This window comes from Hypomesus nipponensis, chromosome 17 (assembly GCF_054491055.1).
Source record: "Hypomesus nipponensis isolate SF chromosome 17, ASM5449105v1, whole genome shotgun sequence".
Classification (NCBI taxonomy): Eukaryota; Metazoa; Chordata; class Actinopteri; order Osmeriformes; family Osmeridae; genus Hypomesus; species Hypomesus nipponensis.
In genome coordinates, this window is record NC_140377.1 from 516,586 (window position 1) to 528,869 (window position 12,284).

General features: G+C 46.6%; 2 protein-coding genes across 3 annotated transcripts; one reads left to right on the forward strand and one right to left on the reverse strand.

Annotated features, from left to right (window-relative positions):
- The first annotated feature begins 798 nt into the window (after positions 1-798).
- baiap2l2a (BAR/IMD domain containing adaptor protein 2 like 2a) lies at positions 799-9,722 on the forward strand. The gene is made up of 15 exons (XM_084676871.1): positions 799-1,245; positions 1,462-1,537; positions 2,463-2,549; positions 3,791-3,852; positions 4,182-4,253; positions 4,624-4,704; positions 4,866-4,997; positions 5,320-5,424; positions 5,710-5,779; positions 6,076-6,283; positions 6,572-6,637; positions 6,986-7,160; positions 8,635-8,675; positions 8,948-9,029; positions 9,569-9,722. Exons 1-14 carry the CDS (start codon positions 1,192-1,194, stop codon positions 9,024-9,026), a joined length of 1,308 nt encoding a protein of 435 aa, XP_084532997.1. The 5' UTR covers positions 799-1,191; the 3' UTR covers positions 9,027-9,029; positions 9,569-9,722.
- A 103-nt stretch (positions 9,723-9,825) lies between these two features.
- On the reverse strand, positions 9,826-11,581 carry LOC146252796 (parvalbumin-7-like). Of its 2 annotated transcripts, none has more exons than XM_084676886.1 (5): positions 11,496-11,581; positions 10,701-10,774; positions 10,466-10,598; positions 10,268-10,377; positions 9,826-10,083 (listed from the first exon to the last, which is right to left on the reverse strand). In XM_084676886.1, exons 2-5 carry the CDS (start codon positions 10,759-10,761, stop codon positions 10,058-10,060), a joined length of 330 nt encoding a protein of 109 aa, XP_084533012.1. In that variant the 5' UTR covers positions 10,762-10,774; positions 11,496-11,581; the 3' UTR covers positions 9,826-10,057. The 2 variants fall into 2 exon arrangements, with proteins under 2 accessions (XP_084533012.1, XP_084533013.1); XM_084676887.1 differs by lacking the exon at positions 11,496-11,581 and adding an exon at positions 11,407-11,430.
- Between the last annotated feature and the right edge of the window lie 703 nt (positions 11,582-12,284).

Below are 12,284 nucleotides of genomic sequence, written 5' to 3' on the forward strand. Positions count from 1 at the left end.
ACGAGCAGGTCTGTCCAATGTAAACAGTGTGTGTGTTTGTCTGAGAGAGAGAGAGAGAGAGAGAGAGAGAGAGAGAGAGAGAGAGAGAGAGAGAGAGAGAGAGAGAGAGAGAGAGAGAACAAGAGAGAGAGAAAGAGCAAGAAAGAGAGAGATAAAGAGAGAAAGAGAGAGATGCTGTAACATATTAGCACCTTCAGATGAACAGGAAGCTTTCCTGTACCGCGCAGGTGAGGGTAGGTTATAGTTGAACCAATAGATATACGCAGTGAACATCACAAATTATTCAGGCGACGGGACATGTTTTAACTATTAATAGCTTATGTTAACATTATAAATGTATCTGTGTTGTGTGTGATTACGCGGGTATGCTGCGAAAGCTGTTTAAAATTCCGGTCGTGTCTTTTGTTTAATGGTGCCACCTAGTGTACAACCACCGGACCCTAATTACTGCAGCACCTGTTTTATGAGGGCTCGAGGGCCTCTCCTTCTCCGCTCCGTTACGTCACGGCTGAACAACCTGCTTTCCCTTTATAGAGTTTGTGTTTATGACGAACACTGGGAACCTGTTGTTAGTTTATTGCCTACAGGTCCACACATGTAGGCTACATTCTCCCGTTCTTTCATGATTAACGTGTTCTTATTTAATCAATCTTATTTAAACAGTGAGGTATACTGTTTCATCTAAATGAACACAGTGATAATGGCGCTCGCTGCCATTTCCTATGAACGTTTTCATGCACATACACATCCTCACTTTAATAGGACTACGTCACGTTGTTCACACTGGACATCAGCTTATGTCCATGTTTCAGCGGAAACGGGCACTGAGAGTGAAGTGAATTTGGCCAACATTGGTTTACAAGGTCTCCTCATGTTGAACACACACACACACACACACACACACACACACACACACACACACACACACACACACACACACACACACACATGTTAGTACATTCAGCATGTTGGGTGTTGTATTTTATGGCCCATACTCCTTTAATAATTAACAACTTTGTCTCAGAGCTCGGTGTCAATTGCGCACACGTTCAGTTCTTCCGTTCCATTTGTAGATGATAAACTGCTGATTCGTGTGGAGTAGACGACAAAAGGGACATTAACTGGATGTTTCTCAATTTATAAAACAATTAAGACGAGATCATCTAGTTTCATCAAACCTCAAGCGTCAACATGTCAGGCCTGAACAGCGACCAGCTCCACCGCTCCACGCTAGCGATATATGCGGTAAGACAATATCTCCAACCCGGAAGCCGCATCTGAACGCAAACTCTGGATGTCTCACTTACATTTCCAGAAATAATTGTATTAAGGCGCAAAAAATATAGGATGACATAAATTGAAATGTTTCTTGTTGTTGATAGTTTAACATGCATAACTTAATAGATGACAAGTTCCTCTTGGTCTTGTGTGTTGGTGCATGTGCTTGTGTATATTCAACAGAGTCTGACGGATCAGTTCAATCCAAGCCTACAGAAGTTAGTGTCTCTGGGGAACAGCTACATCCAGGCTTTCCATGGTGAGGTCCTACCTGCTCTGACGGACATATTTCACCCTGACTTTCCCTCCAACCTGAATCCCCCACCCCCTCCACCCTGAATCCCCCACCCCCTCCACCCTGAATCCCCCATCCCCCCTCCACCCTGTAACAGCCCTCCCTACCCCAGTTCCCCTCCCCAGCCAGCTGCATCCCTGGAGACACATGCTAGTGTGTCATAGTTAGGCTGCATCTCATTCTGACACCGTGCCAGACAGTGTGGAAGAGTCCCTCCTGTGAAGCAGGGCTGTGATGACTCCTGGACCGTCTGTGAGCTGCTCACAGGCGGTAAAGGAACATGCTGGGAAAGTACAGCTGGAACACATGCTAGTGGTCAGTGATGGCTTGTCATGGGGACATTTGCTTGAACAATATGTTAGCAATACATGAATTTCGTCAGGACACTCCATCTGTTCATTTAACCACTTATTTCAACTAAGATAGTTTTGACTTGGAGGGGTTCTATCTAGAAGGGACACTTTCTGTCTTTTTCTGTCCTTTAGAGCAGCTAGCATAGTATATTTACAATTACAAGTAGAGGGCTCATGGTACAAATCCGGAACAAGATAGACAGACAGCATGGAGTAGTGGTGGTGGTGGGAGATGTTGTGTTGTGAGCATGTGTGATTACGTTGCGTGCATCTGACAGCTGGTGATGGGATCACAGGCTGTTCCATAACTAGCTTTCCTCCATTTATATGGTGTTAGAAAAGTCAGTTACATTATTTGAATGTACAATATCATTTCCTCTTTGCGGGATTGCTTGTGTTTACACTGTGTGTGTGTGTATTGTGTGTTTACACTGTGTGTGTGTGTATTGTGTGTTTACACTGTGTGTGTGTATTGTGTGTTTACACTGTGTGTGTGTATTGTGTGTTTACACTGTGTGTGTGTGTGTGTGTTTCAGCTCTTGCAGCCACTAGTGAGGCCTACTTCAGCGCTCTGGCTAGGATAGGAGAGCAGGCCTTGCACACCCTGTCCTCACGGCCCCTCGGTATGTTCCCCGGCATTGTGTGTGTGTGTGTGTGCGTGTGTGTGTGTGTGTGTGTGTGTAGAGGACCAGGGTCGGCCTGACCCAATAAACAAACTAAACATTTGTTTAGGGCCCCACGATTGGTTCGGGCCCCCCTCCAGAAAACAATATTTGTAAGAAAAAATATTTTGCCAAACAATGGGCCCCATACACTATTTTTATTTAGGGCCCCCAAAACCCCCCTAGGGCCAGCCCTGTAGAGGACACTGCTGTGCCGGCCCTGTAGAGGACACTGCTGTGCCGGCCCTGTAGAGGACACTGCTGTGCCGGCCCTGTAGAGGACACTGCTGTGCCAGCCCTGTAGAGGACACTGCTGTGCCAGCCCTGTAGAGGACACTGCTGTGCCGGCCCTGTAGAGGACGCTGCTGTGCCAGCCCTTTAGAGGACACTGCTGTGCCGGCCCTGTAGAGGACACTGCTGTGCCAGCCCTGTAGAGGACACTGCTGTGCCAGCCCTGTAGAGGACACTGCTGTGCCAGCCCTGTAGAGGACACTGCTGTGCCATTCCTTTAGAGGACACTGCTGTGCCGGCCCTGTAGAGGACACTGCTGTGCCAGCCCTGTAGAGGACACTGCTGTGCTTCTCCACATATTTTCACTCCACCTTCAGAGGGCCTCAGCCTTGCATTCTAGCGTGAACACATTGTTATCTACGCTGAACATAAACATGTTTGTTTTGAATGGAGATACACCTACAGTCCAGGCCTAAAAGCTGATCTAGGGTCAGTTTTACTAAAGGCGGGTCAACGCTCTAATCTATGACAAACTGATCTTGAATGAGCTGTAAACAGAATCCTGGAAGTGGACCTGATGGTGCTCGTGTGCAGTAGAGGAGCTGGGTCAGGTGACAGAAGCCCCACAGGGATCATTAATGATGGAGGAGAACAGACTCCCAGGGTGAGAGGCTCAGTTCACTTAACCCAGCCGCTCCACGACTACAGGCCTGATACGAGAGAGTGGAGGAAACAAACAGCTTCCTGGCTCCTTCATTGCTGACAGTTTCTACTAAAGGAAATCAGTGTCTTAGGAAGGGTTAGGCGTGGTACGATGTTGGTGCTTCAAAAGGCAGGCTTCCAAATATGTGTGTCTCTGTGTGTGTACGTGTGTGTCTGACTGTGCGTGACTGTGTGTGTGTGTCTGACTGTGTGTGTGTCTGACTGTGTGTGTGTGTCTGACTGTGTGTGTGTGTGTGTGTGTGTTGTAGGAGATGTCCTGCTTCAGATCTCTGAGCACCAGAGGAGGCTCACATCAGAGCTGGAGGGAGTTGTGAGTGTGTCAACATGCTGCCACACACACACACACACACACACCAGGCTAAACACACAAGACTAGCCTCATCCATATGGATTGTCTTTGATCTAACACATGCAGTTCATAAACTTGTGAGAAAAATTATGAAACTATTGATATATTGCCAGTGACCTACATGTTCATTACTTAATAATTGATATACAATAGCCTGAACAAACCCCACAGACCTGCGATCAATTATTAAAACATTTGGTCAGTTATAAAGTCACTGTTCACTGTTTATCTTGCAAATGGAGCAGAAATGTAGCATGTTTGAATGTTTGACCTGTTTGTGTTGCCACCAGTTTTACTGGTTCCAGCATGAGGTCATCCAGGAGATGGACAACAACGTGAAGTTGGACAAGGACTACATCTCAGTAAGCAACCACACCACACATACCACCCACACCCCACACACACCCCACCACACACACCACACACACACCAGACCCACACACACCACCCCACACACACCCCACACACACCCCACCACACACACCACACACACACCAGACCCACACACACCACCCCACACACACCCCACACACACCCCACCACACACACCACACACACACCAGACCCACACACACCACCCCACACACACCCCACACACCCCCTCTCTCAACAGCATCCGCACACGGCTCTCAGCATGGATACCGGCCATAGTATGTGTGTGCTTTCCTCATGTGGTTAAGGTGTGTTTGTATGCTTACTCAGTGTCTGTCGTTGCTGTAATGTGACCTCCAGAACAGTAGGAGGCGCTATGAGATGGAGGTACGAAGCCAGGCGAGCGGTCTAGAGAGACAGTTGAGGAGGGGAGTCCATCAGGTCAGTCAGTTGTGGGGGGGGGGGGTGGGGATTGCTAGAGAAAAAAGTATTGTAGAAAAGATTCCTGAGTTTGTTAAATAACATTGGTGCTTTGGGTTGTGGTGGTGGTGCATGTGTGTGTCAATGCGTGTGTGTTTGAATGCGTGCGTGTGTGTGGACAGGACGGCAGTGAGTACATCAGCTTCTTGAGAGAGAGTCAGCGAGAGGCGTTACAGGAGGAGGAGCGGCGGTATCGCTTTCTGGCTGAGAAACATTGCAACCTCACCCAGTCCTTCATCCTCCTCATGAATAAGGTACACACACATATACCCCCCCTCCCCCTACACACACACACACATATACCCCCCCCCACACACATATACCCCCCCCCCACACACACACACATATACCCCCCCTCCCCCTACACACACACACACATATACCCCCCCCCCACACACATATACCCCCCCCCCCACACACACACACATATACCCCCCCTCCCCCTACACACACACACACATATACCCCCCCCCCCCACACACACACACATATACCCCCCCCCCCCCCCACACACACACACATATACCCCCCCCACACACACACAGTCTCATAGAATGTGTGTTGTCTGTGCGGCAGACAGGGGTTCCTCTCCAGCAGACAGCTGATGACTGGAAGGACCAGGTGGACGCCACGCGGGGCGCTCGTGCTGGCTCCTCCCCTCACCTGGAGCAGGACAGCAAGGTAGGAGACCCAACACACCAAACACACACTTTTTCTCCAACTCTAATGTAACACGCCTGATTCTGATTATTAGGTAACTAGTGGTGAATCAGGTCAAACACGTGTGGTTGGAACATAAAAGACCAGGCAGGTAGCTCTTCAGGAACAGGGTTGGAGACCCCTGCTCTACTGCTTCATGTATCCCAGAGTGAACACTGCTAACAGATCTGGATTCCAGTGGATTCCAGTGTGTGTGTGTGGTGTTTAAGCTGTGAGAGCTGAGTGTGTTACTGTGTTGTTGCGCAGGTGGGGCTGAGGGAGGTGGAGCGGTGGAGTCGCAGGGAGGACCAGCCCTTGGGAAAAGTGCCCTCCAGAGGTGGGGGACGTCTTCGGCCTGTACCGAGACTGGTGTTGTTGCTTTAGTGTACATATATGTTTATGTCCTTCATCTTCTGTGTCTGCCTCTCTTCTTCTTTCCTCTGTGTCAATGTATCATTTCCTTCCCTCTTTCATTCTTTTCCCTCCCCTCACAACCATGTTTCTTTCACTTTTCCTCCCTGCCCTTTACCTCCCTCTCTACCTACCCCCGTCATCATCCTCCCTCATCCTTTCTCCGTCTCCCTTCCTCTCAACCCCCCCCCATCCTCTCCCTCCCTCCCCCTCTCCACCCAGGTCCCTCCCCCCAGGGCAGCCGCTCCCGTGCTGGCTCTGTGGGGGACTCCCTGGGCCTGGGAGGAGGGAGAGTCATGAGGGCTCTGGTGGCCCACCCTGCCTTGTCCAACCCCACCCTGCTGGCCTTTTCCAAGGGGGAGCTGATCAGCGTGCTGGTCCCTGCACCCAGGAACGGCTGGCTGTACGGCCGCGCTGAGAGCAGCCTCAGGTGAGGCCATGGCCACAGGGACCAAAACAAACAGATCATGATACAATATCATTCTTGAGGATCTCCATGTGTCTTTACAACTTCAGATTATTATTTCAAAGTTATGGTACAGACTGTACACTCTTAAGTAGTTCTGACAATGAATTCAATGTGTTTAACTTTGAGATGTGTAATTGTAGAAGTGATTTATATTTCATAATCTGTGCTCTCTCATGCCCTGTCTCTGATTCTCCGTTCTCTTGTATGTCTCTGGTTCTCCGGGTCGCCGGTTCTCTGGCATATCAGCAGCCAAGGCTGGTTCCCGGCCTCCTATGTGCAGCCTCTGGAGGAAGCTCCCAGGCAGCCCAGCTCCAGGTAACTGTTCACAGGGGAACTTTGCCCACAAGTTTATTTGATCATACAAACTATATTTAAACAAGCAGGTCACTGAGAACAATGGATTTCCAATCATGATGGGCAAGCAGCTAATAACTAGGCTGCCATGACTATAGTTAGCATCATTATCTTTAATACTTTCCACTGCTTCATCTGGCTTTTGTGTCACAATCTCCTGAAAACAGGGCCAACATTAAAACACCAAGGCCTTCCAGCACACAATGAACTATTTAGGAAATATGGGTGACCTATTGCTGTGAGGAGCAGTGATGAACAATAAGGTTTTTCCACGTTAAAAACGTATCTTTTTTGTTACTTGATTTCCAGTAGCGGCTCCACCCTCAGAAGCAGTAGTAGCATGAGCAACCTGCTTGACCACTCAGGAGGCAGCAACCATGGAGGAGGCCCGCCCCCACCTCCACCCTTACCCAATAGGCAGACAGAAATGCGTCCAATCACGCCCACCTCTGAACGAAGGGCAGAGTCACTCTCAAACAAGAAGGTATTGGTGGATAGACTAAAAGGCCTATTTAGGCCATGGGTCATGAACAATCTCAACTATACATTTGGTGTTTTAAAAACATGATTACTACTGTATTTGTCATTTTCATCAATACAGTTCTTTGGGAAAAAGTGTTACTATTTTAGTCAAAGTTTACCTCCAAATTGTCAAGGTTTTTCCCTCTCCGGCCAGCAGGGGCACTGTGGCAAGGTGCTTTTCTCTATGACGCCACACCCCGCGTTCTGGTGGATGCAGGGGGGCAGTTCCAGCTGCTGAGAGTGTAGGGGTGAGGCTGTGTGAGGGGTGGTTTGCATGTGTGTGTGTGCACATACTTGCATGGAGTTAAGTCAGGTGTAGCAGGGGTGCTCCAGTGTCATTCTGTAGAGACTCGGACCAGTTTACCTTTTCATCCTGAGAAGTGAATGAACACATCAGTTTACTGTAAGAGTTAGAGTCATCCAGATTTATAACATCCATAAACGTTTTATAAGTATGAGGAAAGACTGAACTGTGGAAAGACTGAACTGTAGAAAGACTGAACAGTGAAAAGACTGAACTGTAGAAAGACTGAACAGTGAAAAGACTGAACTGAGGAAAGACTGATGTGGAAAGACTGAACTGTAGAAAGACTGAACAGTGAAAAGACTGAACTGTAGAAAGACTGAACAGTGAAAAGACTGAACTGTAGAAAGACTGAACTGTGGAAAGACTGAACTGTAGAAAGACTGAACAGTGAAAAGACTGAACTGAGGAAAGACTGAACTGTGAAAAGACTGAACTGAGGAAAGACTGAACTGTGGAAAGACTGAACTGTAGAAAGACTGAACAGTGAAAAGACTGAACTGTAGAAAGACTGAACAGTGAAAAGACTGAACTGAGGAAAGACTGAACTGTGGAAAGACTGAACTGTAGAAAGACTGAACAGTGAAAAGACTGAACTGAGGAAAGACTGAACTGTGGAAAGACTGAACAGTGAAAAGACTGAACTGTGGAAAGACTGAACAGTGGAAAGACTGAAGTGCAGATGCTTGTCAGAGGTAGACAGACGTCGTGTAAATCAAGTCTTTTCTGGGACAGGTGAGGTGAGGAGAGTGATGATACTGACAAATTCAAAGATACATGCTTCATCTCTCTCTCCCTGTCTCTCTCTGTCCCTGTCTCTCTCTGCCTGTCTCTCTCTGTCCCTCTCTCTCTGTCCCTCTCTCTCTGTCTGTCTCTCTCTGCCTGTCTCTCTCTGTCCCTCTCTCTCTGTCTGTCTCTCTCTGCCTGTCTCTCTCTGTCCCTCTCTCTCTGTCCCTCTCTCTCTGTCCCTGTCTCTCTCTGTCCCTCTCTCTCTGTCTGTCTCTCTCTGCCTGTCTCTCTCTGTCCCTCTCTCTCTGTCCCTGTCTCTCTCTGTCCCTCTCTCTCTGTCTGTCTCTCTCTGTCCCTGTCTCTCTCTCTCTCTCTCTGCCTGTCTCTCTCTGGTTTTCTACAGAGACCTGAGAAGTCCGGACATCCACCAGAGCTCTTCCCCAAGTAAGAGCCATGTCTCCATGTCTCACACCCTTACAAGTGGCTGACTGGTGATGAGTGACTGGTGATGAGTGACTGGTGATGAGTGACTGGTGATGAGTGACTGGTGATGAGTGACTGGTGACCAGCTTCTGCTCCCTTGTCAAGCCTTCATACTGACACACAACTGATGAAACCTCTTTTGTCTCTCTCCATCTTTCTGTCTCTTCCTTTCTCTCCCCATCTCACTCTATTGCTCTCATCCTTGTGCTCCCATTCTATGTCTGTGTTGCTAGAGGCACCAACCCCTTTGCCACGGTCAAGCTGAAGCCGACGTCGACCAATGATAGATCAGCTCCAAAACTCCGTCGGTGATGGGTGATGAAATCATAACCTTGAGAAAGAGTGGTGATATTGTGAAGTTTAGACTAGCTTGGCGTTCTACACAACCCCAGATATATCATGACCTTCATAAACCACTTTGATAGGAATTGTTAATGCATTGATTATTTTATATGAAGAGGTACATTTTGATTTGTTGATGAGAAACCAATGCATTGATTGTTTTCTGGGGATTATATTGTAAATATAAATGTTTTATAATTACGTTTTATGTTTTTTAAAGTCTGTCTCATATCTTTGTCAGAATCAGGGAGATTGTATAATAATTGCTCAGTAATAGTGGTTTGTGTTCTGAGTTAAAATGATCTTAATTAAGGCCTGCTGTATAATGTATCCTTAAACAACCCTTTCATTTGATCTGCCATTCTTAACCTACACCATGTTAAATGTTCTGTTCAATGTTACACCATGTAGAGACTGAGTTAGCTGTCTGTCAGGCATGGTCACTGAATACTACCTGGCTGGCCATTGCCTCGTGTCAAACACTGTACATTCTTTTGGGGTTATCTGCTCAGGCAGTTGCGTGGCGTAGAGAAGGACCTGAGGGGTGCCAGCTTGTCCTGTTGGGGATACTTAACCCAGACTGCCCTTGGTGTGATGCAGCCTGGCTGATGGTACAGCGATACACAGCCACAACTCTGGATGTATTTGTAAATCCAATGAATAAAGTGTGACATTGATTTCTGTGTTTGATGTTGTGTGGATGTTCCAGCTGTCTCAGTCTCAGGACTGTGAGGGCTGAGCAGAGGACAAAGCTCAGTGGGAGACATACCAGAGGCATTTCTTTTATTATTATTTTGTTCTGTCACAGTCTGACCTCTTTCAGTGTTTGTTCATTTTTACCAACAACTCTAACAGTGGAGGGAGGGAGGGGAAAAAAGGGCAAAATCAAGAGCATGTCGGACAGGTCAAAGGGAGGAGGAAGAGAGTCGTGTTGGGGGTGTGGGCAACAGTCTGGGAGCAGGTGTTGGGTGGGGGAGCCCTACTCCGCAGGGAGGTAACTGTTACTGGTGCACCAGGGCAGTGAACTCTGAAAGAGAGGATGAGACAGTGTGGTTGGTACTCTGAGAGAAGAAAAACACTAGAAACATCATCCACAAAATCTCCAGTCCTTAGATATGGTGATAAATACAGTAGGCTTATATTCTGCCTCAGAACCAGAGCCTTTGTGTGAGACACATGATTTATGGGACCAGGTAAAAAGGGACAGAGACCATCGATAGAAATCTTGCCATCTCCATCCGTGTCGGCTGCCTGTAGGAATGCTTTGGTTTCCTTATCGGTCAGGTCCCTTCCCTCAGGGGAAAATCTCTTCAGTAAGGTTCTGAGGAGAGAACAGCAGTGAGAGCGTGTGTAGGTGTATCCACCATTAAAGTTCTAATATGAACATGTGAACACTAAATTAGTCTTACTTCATCTCGTTCTCCTCTATGAAGCCGCTGCTGTCAGCATCCACAATTAGGAAGACCTTCTTAACATCGTCAGCTGACTTGGCCTTCAGACCCACCATCTCAAAGAACTTCTTATGGTTGAAGGAATCAGCAGCTGTACACACACACACACACACACATTACAGTCAGCGGAAAGAGCCACTAGGTGCTGGTATACAGTAGATGTGGTTGCTATGAAGAATAGAAGATCCCAAACCTGCAAATGCTGCCAGGGCTTTCTTGATGTCATCAGCGTTGAGGATACTGTTCAGGGCCATCTTACTTCTGGAACTTGAGAGAGAGGAAGGAGGAGGGAGGGAGGGAGGGGTTGGTCAGGGGAGAAGGTCATAAACAATTAAGTTCAAATTAATACATTTACAGTATAGTAGCTTACCGTACAGTACCGCTGAAACACCTTAACGCTAGTATTAGACCCAAGTTAGTATTTTCTAAAACTAACATTTATCAAAATAAAAAATAAAAAATATTTACTTGAATAAATTCAAGTTAAGTTATAATGCTGTTTATTTCGGTGTTTTGTCGTCCGGGTTGCATTTTTGCTAGATCTAGCTAGAGGTCGTTGCTAGTACTACCGCTAGCTAACTAAAGCTAGTTGTTAACCAACGGTTAAAAAAAATACAGTACCGTAGTAGAAACTGGGATATCAGGCTAGACTAGCTGGCCAATTAACGATTCATCAAAATAAAATATCATAATAATTAACGTACATAAACACAAATTAGGTCAATATTAAGTATTTAAGAGGGTGTTTTTTTCCAGGTTGCGTTTTTGACTGAGTAATTTCATTGCTACTGTAATGCTAGGCTAGATCTCTAACTGTAGTGCTAGCACTAAGATAATTACAGTAGAACTAGTTTTTTAACGGTTTAAAAGTTACAGTCGGAACTATTTAACCAGGTTACCTATTTATCAAAATCGTAAAAGTTCTTCTTAGCTAAACTAAAGTAAAATGGCACAATATAATATTGGGTAATGAAGACAAAGTATTTACCTTACTAGTAGCTTGTAGAGCTGGTGATGTGTGGTGTGGGTCTTGAATAAGGCTCTCGAGCGCAGACCAACTGACGTGTTTAAATTCAAATATTAAAGCTGGAGAGGATTGGGGTTACTAAGCAACAGTCCTCCTCCTGAAATGATTTGATTGTAATTCTCGGACTCATAGCTACTGGACGTTTTAAATTAACATATGGTTAATTTAAAACGAGGAAAGCCTATATTGGGGAAATCGGGTGGTCACCTAATCCCTTTAAATTTAACTGGTTGCAGGCTTTACAAAGTAGAATAGGTATAACTCAGTGGTAGTGCAATTTGACTTCAGAGAGGTTGAAGGTTACGTTTTTGGATAAAAGTGTCTGCTCAAAGAAATAGAATAGTGTTATTTGAGGCATGCGTCTTGCTCACTTCCTCAGGTCACTTGCTGGACAAAAATGCCAATTCGTCCAAACGAATTTTCAGCATGGGCGAAAAGAAAAGTCACTTCAAACGTATATAGGTTAGCACTACGTTTTTCATACCCCAGTCAGCTAGCATACGATCGACGGGCCACCAGCGGTTTTTGGGTGGCACGCCGTTATAGTGGCTTGCAGCGGTCGGGCCTCCATTGGCGGACCATCCTCAAGCGGATAGTCGGCAATTAGGCTACTCACTGGTCCGCCAGTGTTTCATGGGCTGCATGCTGATAGTCGTAACTGCGTCAACCTTCTGTGTTTTCTCTATGTGTTGTGGATATTATTGATGGTGAACAACAAATTACACTCAAGGACGTTATATCAAGGCCTAC